Here is a 19,136-nt window from a genome sequence, read left to right as displayed (position 1 = left end):
TTTACACATAAACATGTTTGCATTTTTCTTTTGGTTTGATAAGAAAGTTAAATGCATCTTAGAGCACCTACACAATAGGCATATCACTTTCATATCTCCAAATTTATCTCAATTTTTTCTTCTCAAATTTTTAATTTTTGGACTGAGCCAACATAAGCATGCTAATATGCTTAGACTAAGTTATAACAAGTTTCAATTAGCATTAACTAAACCTATCTGAAGCCAAGCAATGGCTTTGCTCCTTTTAATCATCTTCCTGCATGCATGCAAGCTCAAATAACTTATCGGTGCATATCTTCCTCACGCGTATGATCATTACCACTCTCTGCATTCCTTTCAAAGCTAGTCCAACATAATGATGGAGTTCCAACTTCATTTGAGCGGTGAGAACTTGCTGCAGATTTGAAATGAGTGAAGGAGGAAAGCAGTTGTTCATCACTGGAGTTCTCATTCTTTTTCTTCGCTTTTTTCAGACTTTTATCACAGAATTTGGAAAGAGTTTCAAAGACCGCTAACAACATAGATGTTATATATTATATTTCCTGGGTTGGGTTCCAGACATGTTACTGTTCAATGACATCAATTAACTCACATTTTCACAAGCTCCTGTCCTCCATACATAACCCAGGGTGCTGCAAAAAAAGCGATGCCAGCCGGAGAATCCATATTGCCTTCCAAGTCATTGGAATGTGTGCTTCCAAAAATACGTAACAAAAGTAAGGAACAAGCTGAAATCGTTTGCCTCATAGACTTTAAAAATGCAGCCATCAATATGCACCTACGTCACAAACTTACCAGCAGTCGGCCTCTTTCCAGTCAACAGAATAGCTGCTGAATAGGGAAGAGCAGTGACAACTAGGAGACGTGCAAACTGCACCTCCTAACTAGTACTGAAAAAATTTGGATGAAGAATAACAGTTAAATTGCCAATAAATGATTAGAGTATGGCCTTCGCTTCTTGTTCGACAGCCAAATGCTTTTGAATTACCTCCAGTTCCCAGTCTAAAGATATGTTATGTTCCCAGTGATATCTAGTTGGCAATAACAGGTTAATGCTTTGTTTCACCACCAATACCAGATAAAAAATCCAAAACTTTTGATGCCTTTTCTGAGTCAATCTGTAAACCTCTAGGTGTAGTACTATCCCTGCTTTCCTTGCTGACCATGCTACTGACAGCAAAAGCACCACCGGTGGAGTGATTCATCTTCATTAGAGATTCAACCTTTGTAGCAAATGCTAGTGTTGACATTAGTGCCTTCTGTGCAGATATTGGTTTGTTTTTCAAACATGCATGTGCCAACTGATCAGAAGATTGACCTGAACCAAGTGGTGAAGCTGGCAGCCTTCCCTGGAGTGCACTCAACTCTATATGTTTATTGGATGCAATTTTACTTTCTTGAACAGATGCATGAACACCACTACCAGAACTTAAAGGCAAGCTAACCTGCTGGTTTCTCCTAAAACTATCTGTTGAGGCATCTTGAAATGCTGTTGGTTCAGTTTTCTGCAGCATCTTACTCAACCCATGCGCCATATTTGACACACTTCGGTGTGTCTCTTTGCCAATTAGGACACTATTATCCTTATTTGAAGATGAGCAAGCTTCTTCGTGCATGGAGAAATTTTTGGATGAAAATAAGTTGACACCATTTCCCTGATTAGTAGCCAAGCTTTTTAATTTCATAGCACTTGAACATTTATCCAATGGAGCTTTGCCAAATGAAAGGAAATTTATCCCCTTTGGTGCAACAACCGAAGGAATTTTCTTGGGAATCTCATTGCAGTTTTGAATTGTGACAGATGCACATTGATCTATCTGGTTTCCAACTTTGACAAACACGTTACTCTTCAGAGATGAGCTGCTTGTTTTAGGACTAGATTCAACCATTGACTTCTTCCCACCAGAAAGAAAGCTTATACCTTTGGGCACCAGTGCAGGCAAATTCTGTACAGTCTTTGCCACATTTAGTGCAGTACGTCTATCATCAGAAATAACTCCTGTGGAATCCGGCGAGGCTTTGGCAGTCTGGTTGGAAGTTCCACTAATATCCAGTTGCCTCCTAGAATTTGAAGTGCTCGGCAAAGATGGAGGCTTCACCTTAGGAGTGCAAACATTTGAAATATTTGATGTAGATGAAAGGTCTTCCTGAAGTGGAAACCGAATCAATGATAGTCATTAGAAGCTAAACACAACAAGAGTAACAACTGAGGTTCTGCGTGTGCTAAAACAGAAAAAGTGGCTGAAAAGGAATAGTATTTAGCAAGGGCAAGAAGGTACCTTGTGTGAAAACATACAACTCTCACCCCTGATACAATAACCTTTTGACACATAGTTTGTACAAGGATACTTGGAGAGCTGATGATCATATGGACAATTGTCACCTTTCATGCATTTGTGACGCGCAAAATGATGGCATGGCTGCAAAACCAGAACGCAAGACAAGACATGCTTAGCTAATAGAAATTGGCAGCAACAACAACCACCTTACCAAATCAATTAATAAAAAATATAGCTAATTAAATTAAGACTATGATTTCACAACAGGTGGCTAGATAGGAGAAAATGAATTGCTGGCCAGATAATTTGTGAGTGCTTCCTTTGAAGCATGCTTTTCCAGAATGAATCTCAATTACTTGCTACTTTTTCTCTCTTTTCTATGGCAGTCAAGATAAAATGTGTCTTGTTCTTAACTGTGGCAAAATCTGACGAACACGTGTGAGACCTGTGTAGGCTGCAAAAGCATCCCACACCCAAACTTCTCTTGGCCAAGGTGGTGTTGGGTTTTTGGGGCTTTCAGTCCCAAATGCCAACTTCAGCTTGAAAGCCAAGCACAAACTTACACAGGTTGGAAAGTCTAAGCAGTATATTCATTTCTTAAATCCGAGATGAAGAGAAAAAACAGTATATGAGTTCTAGCTTTGACATGAGATGTAACCGAGGTGTTGTTGGGTTTTTGGGGCTTTCAGCCCCAAATGCCAATTTCACCCTGAAAGCAAAGCACACATTTATACAGGTTGCATAGTCACAGCAGTATATTCATTTCTTAAATCCAAGATGGAGAGACAAATATCAGTATATGAGTTCTGGCTTTGACATGAGATGTGTTCAAGGCCAGTCAGAAGCAGAAATCTGTAGCCAAGCTTCAGTCCAGTTTCTGGTTGGGTGGAGGAGAACCACATCCATAGGAAGTGTGTCTCACATGTTAATGTTCATATTAATGTGGTTTTCTAAACCACTAGGCAAAAAGAGATTGGATAACTAGCCGTACAAAATAAAGTACTAATTTAAATGATTGTACCTCAGATTTTGTCAAAGGTATTGCATCATGGGAAAATTTGCATTTTTGACCCTGTCAAATAAAAAGAAATATGCTAATGACAAGTAGCAGGATATAAAACTAAAACCAGATAAAAATAGAATACAGAGCACCAAAACAACATACCACTATTGACAAAAAATACACTACCAAGTGCCACCTAAAATTGGAGACTCGGTTAGATAGTGATAGCCATTTGAATAATTCATCTTAAAATCTATTAAATTAAAGAGAAACTGAAGAAACAGGGATGTATTTCGTGTTCAGTAGAAAGACAAGAAAATAGAAAATGAAAATAAAAGCATTCCCTTTCATTTTACAACCATGAAAGATGCTCTGGCACTGGGCAGAAAAAAAATACTTGGGAAAACGTTAAACAAAAAGAGGAATTTGGAAGAACACATAATTGTTTCTGCAGGAAAAAAAATAAACTATAGACTCAAATATGCTAAACAATTATACTTGACAAAGACCAACAAGAGATCAAGATAATCACCTTCATCAAAGCTGTCTAGTTTAAAATTTATCAAAAAACAGAATATTAGACCATAAAGACCAATTTCTTATTTGATTTTTTCAGTAAATGACTAAAGCAACTTTCTCAGCACGACAAAGTTGTTGAGTCTTTGAAGCAGTTCAGAAATCAATATAAAGATATACTAGGTTATAGAATTGAGTGTAGAGAGAACACATACCTCCCGGCATCTCCCCTTGAGAAAATGACGGCAGGGCGATACAGGTTTTCGATTCAGCACAGGAAGTAACTTCATCCTTTTAACACCAAGTTGTCTGTTCTTTTCAGCCCGTTTTTTCCGTTCTTTTTCCTGCAAGATAACATTAAATGATGAGTGAAAATTGTTTATTTTAGGGACAACGGAGTTACACTTTAGTAAAGATAAAGTTTTCAGATGGAGGAATACAAAGTTGACTGGGAAAAAAAAAAACAATAATAGTTTGCTAACAGAAAAAAGAACCCGACCAAACACGAGAAAATAGAAAGGACAAATCAAAACCTTCTTCTTTGCTTTCTTTTCCTTAGAAGGAGGACCACGCTTTTTCTTATTGCATAGACCAGCATCCTGTAGAGACAACCAAAAAACATAATGGGTTAAATCCGGACAGTTATTCATTAAGAAAGCACTAGGGGTATGTATTTATGAGAGAGTACACAAAGAGGACAAGAGAAGGGAAGGAGAGCAAAGAAGTGCCAGAATTAACTTTCTGGTTTGGGTACACTATCAATAAATCAACCCTCAAATTCAAGAAATTTTTAAATCAGTTAATCTAGACATAGCTATTCCAGCGTCATGTTAACAATGCCCAAAGATATAGAGGAGGCAGAAAGCCCTGGATCCAACCACCAGCAAAGAATATGAAGAAAACCGTGTATATAATCTTTAAATGATAATCCACGCCACATATAGAGAGGAGAAACAAAATGAGGATGTTATTTTTTTAAAACCAATACTCGAAGACTCCATGCTTCACTAAAATTGACTCTGCTAATGAAATAAACAACTATAGCAGGAGGAAGCAAAAGAAAATCAGGAGAATAATTATACCTTTTCTTTAGATGCAATTCCTTGGTTTGCAGATGCAGTTTGATCTGAATTTTCTGTGAACGATGCCAGATTGTTAGGACAAACCACTGGGCAACCAACACTATCATTGGCAACATTCCTTTTCTTTTGTTCCTTAACTCTGCTGTCTCTTTTTTGGTCTTTTGCTGCACTCCCTTCATTTTGCTCCCTGAATCCATGGCATTTCTTTTGTTTCTTACACCAGACACCCTCTTCAGCTAATATAGGATCTTCATAAGTTACAACTTTCCGTTTACATGCCATTTCACTTGAGAAACGTTGTTGGGCTTCCACTTCTCTTCTATCTTTAGTATTCTCAACTGTGCACGCCATAGAAGAAGAAAACCAGGAATCCTTCTTGTTTGCTTCATTTTTTTCATTAATAGGAAGCCTATTTTTATCAATAATAGTTTCAGAAGCTTGCTTCTCATCAACTTTCTTCTCCTGTGGCGCTACAGCGTCCTCAGAAAATATATCGACTGATCCATCATCCACCTCAAACTCACCAGAAACTTCTCGCTCTTCTATCTCACCATCTTCAGGAGGATAAACCATTGTGGCATCGGCACAAACTGATTTGTCCGATTGTATCTCTTTCTGTTGCATTTCATTATTTACTTCCAATCCATTAGTCCTCGACAATGAACTTTCTTCACAATTATCAACTGGTTTTGAAACTTCACTGCTTGTTTTGTTATTTTGACATAGGGTTTTTTCATCAAGTTGTAGCTGGCCGACACCCTTGCATTCTTTGATAACAACTGGATGGCGCTCAGAATGTTCATCTTGGTTGTTTGAAACCGCAACAACATCACCAGCAGCAATCCGGTTCCGGTTAGTCACAGGGCCAGAATTGTTGTGACAAACAAGCTCCACGTTTCCTTTCATGAGATGCTCTAACTCATCAATTAGCAAATGTTGCGCCTGAATTAAATCTCTATCTTGTAAACCAGTTCCACAAACAGTATGATCAATCACCAAGTTCTCATCTTCTTCTATTCCCATTATATTCTCTACCTCATTGATCACCGCTTGCGTGTCACTAAACCCTCTTTCTTGGCCATTTTTATCCAGCAAACTTTCATGGCACAACTCCACATGCCTACTGCATACTTGGTTTCCCAACACATGCGGCCCTCCATCACCACCATTACCTTGCAGAAAAACAACAACATATAAGTTACTAACACTAGAACAAATAAACATAAATACATAAAATTGAGACTGAAATTTAAAATTAAAATACCTGATGGCGGAGGAACAAATTGACAAAGCTGAGGGTGCGATAAAATTCGAACAAGAGTGCGATAAGTTTGACTTTTGAGATGCGATTTGCGATGTGGAGAAAAGGTGAAAAGAGGAGTCTCTGCCATTGGATTGAGGAATGATGATCTCTCTAAATCACCTTCGCTTAAAAAGAAAGGAACAGAGAGTAGTACGTTTTCCGTTTTCCTTCTGGGTTTTAGTTTGGGCACGCAGGGGTGAGTTCATAGACCTTTACTAATTGAATAATCAAGAGTAAGCTAGAGGCAAAAAAACATCAAATTATATGGAAAGCTACAGGCAGTTGTTTGGCAAAGAGAATTCAAAGCGAAAACTTTGAGACTGTTATTTGATACAATGTTTGATATAGCAGCCAGCTCAAAAAATGGCAATCCAATCTTTATTTTATTGCAGAAGAAGATACTGAACTGGAGGACTTTGACACCCCCGATTAAAGCCTAAAACCCCTAAAACAAGAATGCCCTTTTCCTTGAAACTCAGTTCAAGTTCAAGAACTCAATGCAAGAAAACCTGATTCTCTCTGCACAAGCGGGCACCAAAATCTTCCTCTCACGCTGACTTCTTAAAGAAACCCACACACAAAAGACCAGTTTTGTACAAAGAAAAGAAAAGGGATTTAGGATTGTTTTGCAGAACAAAACCAAATTCAACGAAGTTGGGCACGCAGGAGCTGGCGCTTTAATACGTGACACGGACGGGCTTATGGCTGAGTGGTTTTTGCAACTATTTACGGGTTTTCTTCAGTGAAGGCGGACTTAAGGATGTTTGGGCCTCCATTTGGGTTCGAATCATCCGAGAATTTGCACTTGAACTCTGCTGAGTGATTAGTGCGGGAGTGATTAGTGCGGGTGCTCGTTAAGAGGTTTAATGGCGATACTGTTATTTGTGCTGTAGTTAGAGTTATTTTTTAAAATATTTTTTATTTAAAAATATATTAAAATATTTTTTTATTTTGAAAAATAATTTTTAATCTTAGTATATTAAAATAATCAAAAAATATTAATTTAAAGTAAATAAAAAATAAAAAAATTTAATTTTTTTCAAAAATAATTTTAAAACATAAAAATAAATAGGGTTAGTTTTTTAATAAAAAATAATATGTAGTTCCCACAAGTATATTTTAAAGAAAATATAAGTGATTCATGTTATAAACTGGACCTAGTTGCATAATTTTTTTTAATTAGATCAAAAAAATAACAAAATTAGATAAATTATTTTAAAAAATAATGATTATGATAACATAGGAGAAAAATATTTTTTCAAAGAAAGACAAATTATATAACTTAATTCACAGTTCTTTAAATATAGAAGGATGAAATAGGGTAAAAAATTACTTATAAAACTTAAACCTAGTCAACCTAAATTAGCATGACAAACTTATAACTCTAGTAATTAGGGTCGAGCCAACCTGAGTTTTACCACCAAACTCGCGAACCAGATCATAAGATTAAAATGATCTAATAGAAATAAAAAAAAATCACAAAACCTATTTTTTATATAAAAAAATCAAATTGTGTTAACTTTTCAAACCTGTAACTCAAGTCATTAGACCCGAAACACTTCATCTAGAAAAATATGAAGCTCAATTCTCACTAAATCAAATATTGAAGAATAAAATTAAATAATTTTAATTATACAAAATGATTCAGAACAAAAAATAGCAATTAAAATAGTAAGGATCAAAATTGTAATAAAAAATATTTAATTGAAAGGTGAAATTGAAAAGAAAAATGAATTTAGAAAAAAGACCTCAGAAAATCAAAAGAATGGGGACCAAATTGATAAAAATAAATATATCATAAAACAAATAAAACTTTTACAAAAAAGCTAAGAAAAAAATAGAAATAAAAAAATAAGGATCAAATTGGAAAAAATAATTTATGACCAATTAAGATTAAATGATAAAATTAAAAACATATAAAATATTTACAAAAAGGTTGAGAAAAAAATTAAAAATCAAAAGAATAAGGACTAAATTTAAAATATTAACAACAAAGAGGATTAATTTATCATTTTAGAGGAAGGAAAGAGAAAAGAAAGAAAAAAAAACTCCACCAGCAATCCAATGCTAACATGCATTGCCTAAAAAAAGATGCAGTTGTCTTTCCAACAACATGACAAAATAACATTTTTTTGTCATTGGGAGGTTCTATATGTGTTATCTGAAAGACACGAATGCCTCCTATATATTGATATATGCTAGCTATTTTATTTTATTTATTTGTGAAGCAATCTAATTCCTCCCTCCCATTTTACTTCATAAAATGAAAAAACCTTTGCGAGATGGCAAAACAAATCTCCTTAAGGCTAATTTTATTTTATTTTTTATTTTTCAATGATATTTTGGTTATTTTATTATACATTTTAATTTTTTATTATTTTATATGCCTAGTCAAATGCTAAATTACCGCTCATTTGACATGATAATTAAGTAAAAATCATTGTAAAAATACAAAAGTATCATTGGATTCTGGTTTTCATTTTTTTTCAAATAATATTTTGATTGTTTTACTATGCATTTGAAATGCAAAGGGACTTATTATTCCTGATCAATATGGTAATGACTAACAGATCTTATGAAATTATTTTAATACCTTCAATTACTAGTGTTAGATGTTTTTTATATAAGAGATAAAACTATGAAAACATTGCTCTAGTGAATAGTATTTTCACTCCTAAGGTATGATATTTTCATACCTAGTTTGACTCTTAAAGATTGTTTTTTAACATATTTCAATTATTAAATCAAATTAATAAATAAAAAACATATTTAATTTAGAAACAAAAATAAATTCATCATTTATGAAAAAGATAAAAATATTAAATCAACTTTTGTAACAAATAAATAAAATAAGTAAGTTATTTTATTTAAGACATCAAATATAATAACAATAATACTTTTATTTTTTAGACTAATCAAATATGTTATAAGTAAAAAATAATTTAAAAATGAATAGATTGGTTATGTTTATTTTTGGCTTGGAAATAATAACGAATTATATTTGATTATAAATCATAACATAAAATAAATAATTGAATAACCATAAGAGAATAATTATTTCTTTTGAAAATTTAAATAAAATAATATACAAGGACTTTTTTAAATATAAATAATTAGTTCTATTTATAATAAAACAAATTAATAAAATAATTATTTCATAGAATTAATTAAAAATTCATTTATTTTAAAAATATTTAAGAAATTAAAATTATTATTTCTATACAAGAGAAGATAAGGGTATTATAGTATTCATTATTAATAACATGATTTAGAGATAGTTCTATTGAAATCTATATCTTAAAAATTCGAGCGTCTTGAGTTAGAAAGAACGCCACTTATTGATTTTCTAAGACTTAGATTTGTAGCTTTGACGAGGTCATGTCTAGCTAATTGAAATATTGATTGAGATATTGTTGATTGTGAATGTTGACGTGAATGATAATTGGTATTTAGCACAAATCTTAAACTATTAAGTCTATTTGTTGTCATTTCTAATGTTAATGCTAGTTGATGAACTTAGAGATCATAGATTCATCCCATTATATCATAACCATAGTTTGGATCCTCGTTAGCAAGGGTAACATCTTTATCATCTAAACTTGAGATTTAAGAAAGTATTTCTTTAAGCTTTTTTCTTATATTTTGATTTTGAGATGGATGAACCAATATGTAACTGAGATTTGCTTTTGAAGATTAAAAAGTTATATTGACCTAACGATAACGATGATAATGTTGGTTATATTTGTTGAGATTAATAAAACTATAACCAAGACCAAACATCTTAAGAGTATGCTTGGTTTTTATTGAATTGAGGCCGCCATTTTTTCTTAATATGTCTTATGAGATATAGGCAGTAGCTAATTTTTTCATTTACATCATGCATTGTCACAAAGTCTTAACATAAGATTTAAAGGACCCCAAGGTACAAATGAAGTATGAAAAGGTAGTGACATATTTTAAAAGTTTTTTATATAAATAGTTCTAAAGCTTGTGAAATCTTTTGAAGAAGAATATCAACAGTGGGAGAGAACTATTGTCACCATCGGTTTGAAAACCATGTTGGAAAATACTCTAAATAATTTTCCTTAAAATAAGAAAACTAAGAATGATCATAATTTTTAGGTAAAGTGTATTGAACCATACTTATTGATAATCAAGATAAATTCCAAAAGGTTGAAAGTCTTAAGAAAATCTTTTATAAGTATAAGGACTTTTGTTCTAAACTTGATATATTAAGACATTTAAAATATTTATTTTTGAATATGTAATTCTAAAAGGACTACTTGCATCTTGATTAATTTAGTGTCAATCAAGATGAATTATAAAAATTATCTAGCCATTTGCAATATAATTTTGGAAGAACTATTTTTGAATATGTACTTTTGGAAGAACTCATTTTTAATTGGGCAAATATACATATGATAGTTTCTTGATTTATATGGGTTGACAAGTTTCTTTTGAGAAGACCTTGATGAATTGTTTAAAATCGATCTTTGTGTTGAGGTTTGTATGACTTAAATATTGTTTGAAGGTGATATAACCCAAAGATTAATGTCTTCTCCCAAATGTAGGAGTATCGAAGTAACAAATATCTCGGCAAGAGCGGGATCAAACCACAAGGAGGTTAACTATATAAATTATAAATAATAATAGTAATAATAATAATGTCTTCTCCCAAAAGATTGCTTTCATGAAAGTTTTAGACCTATGTTTTATCTTTCCAACAACAAAAATCATACATAAATCCAAGTTTTATACTCCAGTTATGATCCAATAATCAAGTGGTATTTCAATTTGGACTGAACCAATATTTTTTTTTTAAGTTTAGCCATCTTTTAAATTTTAATAGTTAAACTTATTAATTAATCCTTTTATTTATGTGATAGGCCTACATTTAAGATAAACATTTACTATAAATTAAAGGTATCTTATAATATTAGACATGATATTATAAAACAAGCTCTAGTTAAGGAGGTACTGATATTTTAAGTGCAAAATGATGATATTAACCTTGATAAAAATACAGTTTTAAGTATTAATCTCCGACAACGACGTCAAAAAACTTGACATAATTAAAAGATTGATATCTTCTTTCTAGTTTAGGAGTATTAAAGTAATAAATAACCCGACAAGATCGAAATCAAACCACAAGGAGGTTAATTATATAAATTAATAATAATAATAGTAATTGTGATGGTGATGGTGATGGTGATGGTGATGTTGATAATAAGTTAAAGATGAATTTGAGATGTAAGATTAATATGAAGATTAAATAATTATAAAAAAAAATATCAATCATAAAGGATATACTAATGGTATTTCAAACAAGTATAATATAAAATCTTTTTATTACTCAACTAAAAACCACACACAAAAGAGGTTCCAATTGAATTATAAATTGTTAACATGATTACATTAGTTATCTTATCCAAATAATGTTAATACTTGTAAATTTTATCAGGTATTCATGATTATAATTTATGTTAACAACCAATCAAGTTCCTTTCATAGTACAAGTGTCGGTTATACCATATGGTTGGGCTATAAAAGTACCAAGTATTTGTTATACCAAGGGTTATACAACATAAATCTAAATTAATCATTTAACAAGCAAAGTATTAAGAGTAAACAAAATAACAAATACAAAACATGTTAATATCAAATATTAAAGTCCATGTTGAGTTTATACTATACTTATTTTTACACCATTAGTGTACATTTTTCACCTTGACATAATATACTTAACTAAATATAATGAAATAGAGAAACATAAATAAATAAGATAATAATATATATATATATTAATTAAATAAAGAAAAAGAAATGAAAAATATAAACAAGAAAAAAGTAAAGCATAAACATTACAAAAAATACAAAGAGAGAAAGGAAGAGCATGATCTTGATCTGGAAACCAAGATGCCTAAATGCATGACAAATGCCTCATTTTATAAGCCAAAATTTAAAACTATTAATTTGTTGACTAATTATCGAGTGGGTAAACACATCTTGACTTGGTGACAATTCTTATCTTCTTGTCTGAACAAAACATCATTGCTAATATCAGAATTTAAACATATTGTCTTAATGAAAGTTCTAGGAAATTGTTTTAACTTTCCAAAAAACAAAATCAGTGCATTTGGACTTTTAGAACTTGAGATATGGGTTGAACACTTAACAATATCTAGGTTGTAGGACAAATTCAAACTTCTCTTTTGATGCTAAGATTTTGATTTCCAAATAGCAGAATTAAGTCTTCGACTATTCATGAAAGTTTTAGGCCTATGTCTTAGCTTTCCATCCATATAGAGCAAGCCTAACTCCAAGTTCTATAGCTCATGTTATGATCCAATAACGAAATGGTGTTTCAATTTGGACTAAACCAGCATCTTTTTTCTAAGGTTAGCCATCTCTTTATCTTTTCTATTTTAATAGTTAAACTCATTAATCAATCATTTTATTTATATGATAAGTCTGCATTTAAGATGAACTCATTTAACATAAATTAAAGGTATCGTATAATATTAGACATGGCATTATAAAACATGCTCTAGTTAAAGAATTATTGATACTTCAAGTGCAAAATGATGATATAAAACCTTAATAAAAATATACTTTTAAATAATAGTCAGAAGGTCAAGTGGTAGAACTCAGAGTGTTAGAAGAAAGGATTGAAAATTGATGATTGGGTTAAGGTTGGTCTAATATAAAGAAGCCTGACTAAAGTTGAATTAAAAAGATTGATATTTGAATGAACTAGTCTCAAAAGGGTTATAATATATAACTCTTTTGTTTTCTTGACAAGTATGCTCATTTTGATCCTTGTAAAAAAATTCCATAAAGAAAATCTGGAATATAATTAGTTTATTTATAAATGATGTAACCATATTATTCGATAGTTTTACCCATATTCACCTAATGTTTTGTCCATGTTTTATATGTAAAATGCCTTGATATTCTTTGTTTTATGTTTTGAAGGCACTTTTGGATGAAAAATGCAAAAAGGAGTAAATTGGAGATAATTGGCAGATTTAACTTTCAGTCAATGTTTTGTGCAGAGCGTGAGTTCTAGAGATCGAAATGAAGTGATTCTAGTGGCACTAAAAAGCTAACATCCATACCTTTCTGGAAATGTAATGCAAGAAAAATAAAAAGAGGAAGATCATGGAAATCACATCCTTCAAAGTCAAATATCGCATTCTGCCACTGTTGACCTTTGTCTATTCAAAATTCAATATCTGAAGCTATAGAAGTCCAATTTATGCAAACTCAATTTTTTTGGATTCCTGACGCAAAGGAATATAAACGATCCAAATTTCATCCAAAAATGATGTCAGATGAGGGAGATATGATTTTTCAAAGATGACAACTGAATTCTGCCAGCAATCAGGTTTCGTGAAGAAATGAGTCCAAATTACGTTTCGAAGCTTCTAAACCATCATCCTAATTTTTATATCAGCAATTTAGCTCCTCTAAGTCAGAGTTTGAAGATTTCATGCAAGGCTATTTCTTTTTTTTTTAAGGAAAATAGCTATTGAAGTACTTAAATGTCAATTGTCAACTTAAGGGAGGACTACTTTGTAAAGTAGGAACTAGGTTTTCTTAGCATATAAAAAGAAAGAGAGAGAGGAGAGAAGGGGGGCAGCAGCCAGAAGTGAAGAAACACAAATTCTCTCCTCTACAAACCCAAAAAAAGCATGCTCTCTTCATTCTTTAAGAGTAGTTGTTCAATGGTTATGCAAGGCTAAGCTCTTTTCTTGGTTGCAAGGACACAACAAACCTTCGGATTTCAAGAACCGTGAGATTTATTCTTCCTTTTATTTTCAGTTTATATTATGAATAAGTATGGTTGTTTTCCTATGCATATTTTCTATGATTGTTGTTGATAATTACTAGAGCGGAACTCTAAGTTATTATTGTGAACAATTTATTGCTAAGTTTGATATCAAAACCGGAGTTGTGATGTATAAACTTGTGAAGCAACTAAGCTTGATAATTGTGGCGGAACTACATTATTAAACTTAGGGAGAACACTCAAATATCTAGTTCTTAGGGCTGCCATTGAACTAAATCATTAATGCGGACATTGTGATTGTCTGTTGGTTAGGGTTAGTTATATGGCGGATTTGTTAATTAACCAACATTAAGAAAAGATAAAAATTCAGAATATAAATTGTAGTTTTGTTTCAAGGATTGGTTCTAATTTCCGTTGGTGGATGTGTGCTTCCAACCAAGGTTTGTTTTCTTGATAAATTTCGATTTCAATTGATTTTGTTTGCTAGTTTAATTTCTTCCATAGTTTAGATCATCACAAATCAAAACCCCCCAATTGCATAACGTATAGCATAAAAATCTGAACTAAATCTTCTTTGTGGGATTGACCCCTTGCTTGCTCTATACTATCTTGTGTGTTGTGTTTTAAGCTAGGGTAATTAATTTGTACGACCACGACATCGCAACAAATTTTGGCACCGTTGCCGGGGAAGTAATTGTAGTTGATTCTTGTGCTTGTACTGTTATTTTTAGTTGCTGTGATTTTTTTATTTATATTTCTGAAAAAAAAAGAGAAACAAAATTTTTTTTTTTTGCGGCAGTACTATTTATTTGCGGTGGCGATACTGTTCAAAACAAAATTGTTTATGGAATTAGGTTTCAGCTTTTCTTTTCCTGAAGGAAAACGACATTCTGAACAAGACTAGTAGTGTACTACTAACCCCACCCTATTGAGGCCAAATTCCACTGTTTTCTAAGGGTTTTAGGTAGTTTTAGTTTTCTAGCGTAGGATTTTCATACAATTTGCATTGTTTTCGGTCTCTTGTGTGATTGGTTTCTTTTGAGTTTTCTTGATGATTTATGCCAGTAACCCGTTCTACTAATCAAATTCAAGTGCAGTTGGATCTCGAAATAGAAAAAACTTTACGCAGGTTACGCAAGGAAGCTCGCCTCAACACCATGGCTATTGCACGACAACAAACACTCAAGGAGTTTGCTGCTCCTAACGTGGAAAATCAGCCACTATGCATAAACATTAACAATAATGTAAACTTTGAGCTCAAATCTGGTTTTATACATTTGTTACCAACATTTAATGGTCTTGTAGGAGAAGATCCTCATACTCATCTCAAGGAGTTCCATATGGTTTGTGTTGGCATGAAACCGAATGGAGTTGATGAAGAACAAGTTAAGTTGAAAGCTTTCCCTTTCTCTTTAAAAGGGGCAGCAAAGGCATGACTTTTCTCTATTCTCCCAGGATCTATTGGAACTTGGAATGCCATGAAAAAGATTTTCCTTGAGAAGTATTTCCCAGCATCTTGAGTTGCCAACATAAGAAAAGAAATATGTGGGATTCAGCAATCTCATGGAGAGACACTCTCCGAGTATTGGGAAAGATTTGAGCAACTATGCATTCAATGCCCTCATCATTAAATACCCGATCAACTGCTCATTCAATATTTCTATGAAGGATTGATGCCTACTGACCGTAGTATCATTGATGCTACAAGTGGAGGCGCATTGGTGGATAAGACACCTGAGGCTGCCTGCCAATTGATCTCAAACATGGCAGCTAACTCAAAACAGTTTGGCACTCGTGGAGACTTCTCCAACAAATGAGTAAATGAGGTAAGTATTTCTAACCTTGAAAATAAAGTTAATGATCTTACTTCTCTTGTGCGTTCTTTGGCTTGTGGAGATATGTAGCAGGTGAAAGTTTGTAGCATATGCTCCTTACAAGGACATGCTTCGGATATGTGCCCAACAATGCAAGAAGATTTGTTTGTAATATATTAATAATGGAGATGAGATTGAAAAGCAAGCTTATGGTAGAACATACTCTTTGATTGAATTTGAGAGATTTAGACACATAAACCCTAAACACATGAGTGTTGGAGTGTATATCAATGAGAGGACCTATCACTTTGGCATGATATAGATTTCATTTAAATCCCGACAATTGATTGAGTTTTGAAGTTTGCATGTAAATAAATTCATGAACATTTATGTTTTTCTATCTTGTTTTATTATATTCTTATTAATAATGCTTGTACTCTTGGACATTGATGGGAGATTAAGAGATTGATCATAGTTATTTTCAATTTAATTTTATTTATCCTTTCTCGAGGACGAGCAAGAGCTAAGTGTGGGGGTATTTGATGTAACCATATTATTCGATAGTTTCACCCACTTTTACCTAATGTTTTGTCCATGTTTTATATGTAAAATGCCTTGATATTCTTTGTTTTATGTTTTGAAGGCACTTTTGGATGAAAAATGCAAAAAGGAGTAAATTGGAGATAATTGGCAGATTTGACGTTCAGTCGATGTTTTGTGCAGAGTGTGAGTTCTAGAGATCAAAATGAAGTGATTCCAGTGGCTCTAAAAAGCTAACATCCATACCTTTCTGGAAATGTAATGCAAGAAAAATACAAAGAGGAAGATCATGGAAATCACATCCTTCAAAGTCAAATCTCGTATTCTGCCACTGTTGACCTTTGTCCATTCAAAATTCCATATCTGGAGCTATAGAAGTCCAATTGATGCAAACTCAATTTTGTTGGATTCATGACTCAAAGGTCTAGAAACGCTCCAATTTTCAGCCAAAAACGATGTCAGATGAGGGCGATATGATTTTTCAAAGATGACAACTGAATTCTGCCAGCAATCAGGTTTCGTGAAGAAATGAGTCCAAATTATGTTTCGAAGCTTCTAAACTATCATCCAAGTTATAATTTCAGCAATTTAGCCCCTCTAGTAAATCAATCTAGAAGGTCAAGAAAAGTAGCCACCAACCTCAATCCACCAACCTCAAATCACCAACCACAAACCAGCTGCAAGTTGGAATGCTGCCATTGTCAAAGAAGGAGGCTACAATGGTGGGTTGTTTGTGGTGACTACTAATGTCAAAGTTTGGCAAGTTTGGCAGCCACCATTGTTGATAAAGAAGCAAGAGGAGCTGCCATTGAAGCCTATATATAGACATCAAGAGAGCCAAGAAAGAGGAGGAGGGAGTGCAATAGAATCAAAGAAAGGTGGTAGCAACTAGAAGTGAAGAAACACAAACTCTCCTCTCTACATACTAGAAATAATGCTTTCTTTTATCTTTAGGAGTAGTTGTTCAATAGATATGCAAGGCTAAGCTCTTTTCTTGGTTGCAAGGACGCAGAAACTTTCAGATTTCAAGAACTGTGAGATTTATTCTTCATTTATTTTCAGTTTGTATTATGAATGAGTATGATTGTTTTCCTATGCATGTTTTCTATGATTGTTGTTGATAATTGCTAGAGCGGACTCTAAGTTATTATTGTGAACAATCTATTGCTAAGTTTGGTATCAAAACCGGAGTTAGGGTATATAAACTTGTGAAGCAACTAAGCTTGATAATTGTGGCGGAACTACGTTATTAAACTTAGGGAAAACATTCGATCAAAGCAACACAAGCAGACAACTTGGTTGTTAAGATTAATGAATTTATCTAGATCTTAAGGCTGCCATTAGATTAAATCATTAGTGCGGACACTGTGATTATTTGTTGGTTAGGGCTAGTTATACGGCGGATCCGTTAATTAACCAAAGTTAAGAAAAGATAAAAATTCAGAATATAAACTGGAGTTTCGTTTCAAGGATCGGTTCTGATTTCTGTAGGTGGATGTGTGCTTGTGACCAAGGTTTGTTTTCTTGATAAATTTCAGTTTTAATTGATTGTGTTCACTAGTTTAATTTCTTCCATAGTTTAGATTATCACAAATCAAAACCCCCCAATTGCATAACGTATAGCATAAAAATCTAAACTAAATCTTCCTCGTGGGATCGATCCCTTGCTTGCTCTATACTATCTTGTGTGATTTAAGTGTAAGGGTAATTAATTTGTGCGACCGCGACATCGCAACAAATTTTGGCGCCGTTGCCGGGGAAGTAATTTTAGTTAATTCTTGTGCTTGTACTGTTATTTTTATTTGCTGTGATTATTATTTATTATTATTCAGAAAAAAAAAACAAAAAAAGTTTTTTGGTTGCGGCGGAACTATTCACTTGTCGCAACGGTACTGTTCAAAACAGATTTGTTTGTGGAATTAAGGTTCGACCTTTTGTTTTCTGAAGGGAAATGACGTTTTGAACAAGACTAGTGGTAAACCACTAACCTTACCATTTCGAGGCCAAATTCCTCTGTTATCTAAGGTTTTTAGGCAATTTTAGTTTCCTAGCGTTGGATTTTCATATAATTTGCATTATTTTTCGTCTCTTGTGTGGTTTCTTTCTTTTGAATTTTCTTAGCAATTGATGCCTGTGACCCGTTCTACTAATCAAATTCAAGTGCAGGTTGATTTTGAAATAGAAAGCACTTTACGCAGGTTAAGAAAGGAAGCTCGCCTCAACACCATGGCTATTGCAAGACAACAAACACTCAAGGAGCTTGCTGCTCCTAATGTGGAAAATCAGCCACTATGCATAAACATTGACAATAATGTAAACTTTGAGCTCAAATCTGGTTTTATACATTTGTTACCAACATTTAATGGTCTTGCAGGAGAAGATCCACATACTCATCTCAAGGAGTTCCATATGGTTTGTGTTGGCATGAAACCGAATGGAGTTGATGAAGAACAGGTTAAGTTGAAAGCTTTCCCTTTCTCTTTAAAAGGGGCAGCAAAGGCATGGCTTTTCTCTATTCTCCCAGGATCTATTGGAACTTGGAATGCCATGAAGAAGATTTTCCTTGAGAAGTATTTCCCAGCATCTCGAGTTGCCAACATAAGGAAAGAAATATGTGGGATTCGGCAATCTCATGGAGAGACACTCTCTGAGTATTGGGAAAGATTTGAGCAACTGTGCATTCAATGTCCTCATCATCAAATACCCGATCAGTTGCTCATTCAATATTTCTATGAAGGATTAATGCCTACTGACCGTAGTATCATTGATGCTGCAAGTGGAGGCGCATTGGTGGATAAGACACCCGA

General features: G+C 33.1%; 1 protein-coding gene across 1 annotated transcript; it reads right to left on the bottom strand.

The window, feature by feature from the left end:
- Positions 1-569: 569 nt before the first annotated feature.
- Positions 570-6,923, bottom strand: EMB1789 (CCCH-type zinc finger family protein). Its single transcript, XM_011005030.1, has 7 exons — positions 6,145-6,923; positions 4,881-6,052; positions 4,332-4,397; positions 4,014-4,142; positions 3,301-3,351; positions 2,280-2,420; positions 570-2,147 (listed from the first exon to the last, which is right to left on the bottom strand). Exons 1-7 carry the CDS (start codon positions 6,269-6,271, stop codon positions 1,050-1,052), a joined length of 2,784 nt encoding a protein of 927 aa, XP_011003332.1. The 5' UTR covers positions 6,272-6,923; the 3' UTR covers positions 570-1,049.
- Between the last annotated feature and the right edge of the window lie 12,213 nt (positions 6,924-19,136).

Source organism: Populus euphratica, unplaced genomic scaffold, assembly GCF_000495115.2.
Source record: "Populus euphratica unplaced genomic scaffold, PopEup_1.0 scaffold240.1, whole genome shotgun sequence".
Taxonomy (NCBI): domain Eukaryota; kingdom Viridiplantae; phylum Streptophyta; class Magnoliopsida; order Malpighiales; family Salicaceae; genus Populus; species Populus euphratica.
Note: the sequence above shows the minus strand (reverse complement) of the source record. Positions and strands in the feature narration are given on the sequence as shown.

Coding starts and splice junctions, on each gene's coding strand:
- EMB1789 (XM_011005030.1), bottom strand. CDS start 6,271: ATGGCAGAGACTCCTCTTTTCACCTTTTCTCCACATCGCAAATCGCAT. Junction 4,398..4,880: donor GAATTGCATCTAAAGAAAAG/GTATAATTATTC, acceptor TTGTCTCTACAG/GATGCTGGTCTATGCAATAA. Junction 4,143..4,331: donor AAAAGAAAGCAAAGAAGAAG/GTTTTGATTTGT, acceptor GTTATCTTGCAG/GAAAAAGAACGGAAAAAACG.